The sequence below is a fragment of the Charadrius vociferus genome, unplaced genomic scaffold, assembly GCF_000708025.1.
Source record: "Charadrius vociferus isolate BGI_N301 unplaced genomic scaffold, ASM70802v2 scaffold711, whole genome shotgun sequence".
NCBI classification, from domain to species: domain Eukaryota; kingdom Metazoa; phylum Chordata; class Aves; order Charadriiformes; family Charadriidae; genus Charadrius; species Charadrius vociferus.
Window position 1 is genome coordinate 107463 of NW_009646852.1, and position 3745 is coordinate 111207.

A 3745-nucleotide genomic window follows, 5' to 3' on the forward strand; every position below is an offset into this window, starting at 1 on the left:
CTAGCAAGCTGCTTTTCAGCAATTATGGCTGAAACTTAAACAAACCATAAAGCCGGGGCGCTGGCACTGGGTGGCTGTGCCCTGCGGCGGACGTGAGTGTGCAGAGGTGTCAGAGGACAGGGGAAGTGCTTCGTTTCCGCTTCATCCTCCACAGCCCCTCTGGTCCCTCGTGGTCACCTCCTGCCTGGCCCCCCACCCCGCTGCTCCCGGGACTCCCCATCCCTCCTCCGTGCTCTCCCGCAGCTCTTTACTTCTGGGCAGGACCTGGCAGTTGCTCGATATTTTCTCCCGGCATTTCCTGCTCGGAGGCAAGAGGCAGGGCAGGCCGGGTGGCCCTGCACCCTGACGACACCCACAGCCCCTCTCTGTCCCCAGGCGCCCGCCGGAGCCGCTGCGATGGAGCTGGGGAACATGTCGCAGCCCGTGTACGGTCCTGGCCCCGAGGCACCGGAGAGCAGCACACCGGGACTGGTGGGGATGGTGCACGGCTTCCTGCAGCTGGTGCAGCCCAACGCCCTGCCCATAGGTGGGTGCACGATGGTGGGGGGCTGGCGATGGGGTGGGGGAGCTGCTTGGTTGACCCTGAGCCCTCCTGCACTGGTGACTGTCCATTTAAATGATGGGGTTTTGGGTTGGGGGGGACCGGGAGGGAGGGAAATGGAGTGGGGTCTCTGAGGACAGCCAGCTGTGTCCCACCCGTGTCCCATCCCAACTGTGCAGTAGTCTCAGGTGGGGTCCAGGACAGGCTTCGGTGGCAGTGCCACCATGCAGAGTCCTGCCCCATCCTCCCTCCAGGTATCTTCATCCCAGGCCCCAACGAAAGGTGGAGAGCAAACCCTGCGAGTCTGTGGGCTCCTTGCCTGCCTGGCAGCCCCTCTGTGCTTGCAGGTGACAAGGCGTGCTTAGGCAGGACCCGACTTGGGGCCACCAAAAGCAGTGTGTCCCAGTGCCCGCACGGCAGCGCTGCAGGCACCCCCTGCGCACCGCTCTGCTTGCCAGCGCTCGCCCTCCCTCCTTCACCTCCGAGGGGATGCTCTGCTGGCACAGCTCTGCCCCAAAGTCAGCATGGGCGATGCCAAGACCCTGCTTGATGGCCCCAGTGCGAGGGCTGCCCACCGAGGCCGCCACTGTGGCTGCTGGCGTTTGTGCTTCCTCCTTCGCTGGGCTCAGCCCCTCCTCACCAGTGACCTGTAGGCAAATGTGTGGCTGGCAAACAACACAATGGCTTTGTGGCCTCCTTCATGTCACACAGATACCAGGGTTCAGTGGCACGGCTTGTAATCAGGCCATGGTGCACGGGCTGGGCGAGCCTTGGGACCAAAAGAGGCAGGGTGGCGGGGGGACTTTACCCCGGCTGGCAGTGCTGCAGGAGGGCAGCCCAAGGGCAGCCAAGGTGGTTGTTGGAGCATCCCCCGCCGAGCCTACCCCTGGTGCCCGCCGGGGCAAGGACCCCCTTGCTCCATGGACCCCTGAGAGCGTGGGGGCTGACAGCGCTTTTCCTGGGTGCAAAAGGGCTGTGTGACATGACGGCTGGGGAGGGCCGGCTGGAAGGGAGAAACGTGCCATGTACTCACAGCTGCTCTGAGCTGCGGTGCTGGAGGTGATGCCTGGTGCTGGGAGCCCCTCTCTGGGGTGAGCAGGACATGGGGCTCTCCTGGAGACCTGGCCAGGGCCCAGCATCTGCTCACAGCTGTCTCTGTTCCTTGTCCCCCAGAACTGATTGCAGATTTTGGGCAGGCCCAGAATGAGGAGGCCATCGGGGAGCAAGTCCAGGAGGTGAGCAGGCAGCCAGGGCAAGGAGCTGGCAGCCCCAGACCACCACGGGCTGGGAGATGCTGGTGGGTGCTGCTCCGAGGCTGAGCCCCAGCAGCAAGGGGAGATGTGCAACCCCGGCGGGGGGGACCCATCCCACCCCATGGGGGTCTGAACAGGACCCTCGGAGCTGGGGACCCTTCAGAGGCACCAGCGTTACGCTGCATCTCATTGTTCTTCTCCCAGCTGCTGCTCTACGAACTGGGCTTCCTGGTCTGCGTGGCCATCGGGCTCCTCTTCATCATCCTCGTGCCCCTGGTGGGATGGTGCTGCTGCTGCTGCCGCTGCTGCGGGACCTGCGGGGGCCGCATGTACCAGAAGCAGGGCCGGCGGATGGGCTGCCGGCGCCGGGCGCTCTGGGCCTCCGTCCTGCTGGTCTCAGCTCTCCTCCTGTGAGTCCGCTGGTTGGGAGGCTCCGGATGGGACCCGAGGGTGGGGGGAAACGCCGGCGCTTGGCGGCCGTGCCAGGAAGCTGCCATTGTTCACAGGAGCAGATCCCAGCACGGCGGGACAAAGGAGAGGAAGCAGCTGGGGTGGGGAGCTGGCCCCGGGGGGGCTGCACAATGGCGCAGGGCAGCCCCTTCCCGGCAGCTTCGCTGCGGGGAAATGTGGGCACACCAGGCACAGGGGTCCCCCCTGCCTCAGTTTCCCGTGTCCCTCCTCTCTGCTCCCTTGGGGATGTGCAGGGCGCTCGCTGGGATGCTCTGGAAGGGTGTGCTGCGGACCTTGCAGCCTGGGGTTGGGGTGGGTGGGTTGGGAGGGTCCTGGGAGGGAGCATCAGGACGGAGGTCCCCACGCGCTGACCCTGCCACCCTTCCCTTGCAGGGCTGGTGATGTCTGTGCCTTCATCAGCAACACCCGCTTCTCCCAGGCCGTGTGTGGCGCCTTCCCCAATGTCAACAACACCCTGGACAACGTCCGCACCTACCTGGCCTCCATCCCCGAGGCATGCCTGGTCCCCCCTCCCTGGCTGGGGTGCCTGACGGGGGGCAAAGAGCCCCCCTGGGGAAGGGTGACAATGGGGCTGGCGGTGGGGAAGGGTTGTGTCCCCCCCCGGCACTGACACCCCATCTCTGTCCCTGCAGCAAATCAATTTTATCATTGAAGAGAGCGATGTGCCGCTGGGCCACACCAACCGCAGCCTCCAGGGTGAGGGTGTGCGGCAGAGGGGGGGCTGAGGCACCCTGGGGGTGCCTGGGACGTGGGGGCGGCTGAGGGTGCTGCAGGTGGTTGCTGACCTTGGGGGCCACCGGGCTGGTTCTCACGGGGATGTCTAAAGGGGGTGGGTTTGGGGGCTCCTCCAGGCTCCAGCTCCTGCTTTTCTCCACTCAGGCTCCTCTCTGGGAGGGCGATACAGATGTTGGCTACATGGGATGGGGTCCCCTCTGCCCACCTTGCCTGGAGGGTGGGTGTGAGATGGGGTCCTGGGGAGGGGTCAGTGTTTTTGGCAGCTTCCCTGCAAGCCCCGGGCTGTTCAGAGCAGCCTGGTCCCTCTGTCGGGATCCCATCATTGACCACCGCCTCTCCCATCTCTGCAGACATCGGGCTCAAGCTGGGCGGCAGCATCATCTCGGGCATCAGGAACAGCACTGATGGGGCTCTGGGATCCCTCCAGAACCTCTTGCAAGGTAGTGGCCCCACCCCTGGAGGGCCAGCAGGACCTCGGAGGGGATTTGGGGGGATGCTGGGGCAGGTGCATGCCTGGGGGGGGGCTCCAGCAGGATTGGGTAAGGGCTCCAAGGAGGGAGGTCCATCTGGCCACTCCAGCCTGGGGCAAATGCTGGGATTTTGAGGGGTAGGGTGCCCCTATATTGCATTTTTGGGTGGGTTCCCAAGGATCAGCTGGGTGAGGACAACCCCCCGCCGCGCTGGCAGGACGATGCCTCGAGCCCCCGTTATCTCCCCAGGGATGGAGACGCTGGCAGCCCCCTTC

General features: G+C 65.2%; 1 protein-coding gene across 1 annotated transcript in view; it reads left to right on the forward strand.

Moving 5' to 3' along the window:
• Positions 1–396: 396 nt before the first annotated feature.
• Positions 397–3745, forward strand: part of LOC104294627 (prominin-1-A-like) — a 10110-nt gene continuing 6761 nt past the window's right edge. Inside the window, exons 1-6 of the mRNA XM_009894249.1 lie at positions 397–526; positions 1715–1776; positions 1999–2204; positions 2638–2758; positions 2898–2961; positions 3351–3440. Of these exons, the coding sequence (XP_009892551.1) occupies positions 397–526; positions 1715–1776; positions 1999–2204; positions 2638–2758; positions 2898–2961; positions 3351–3440 (673 nt within the window). The remainder of the gene's footprint in view (positions 527–1714; positions 1777–1998; positions 2205–2637; positions 2759–2897; positions 2962–3350; positions 3441–3745) is intronic.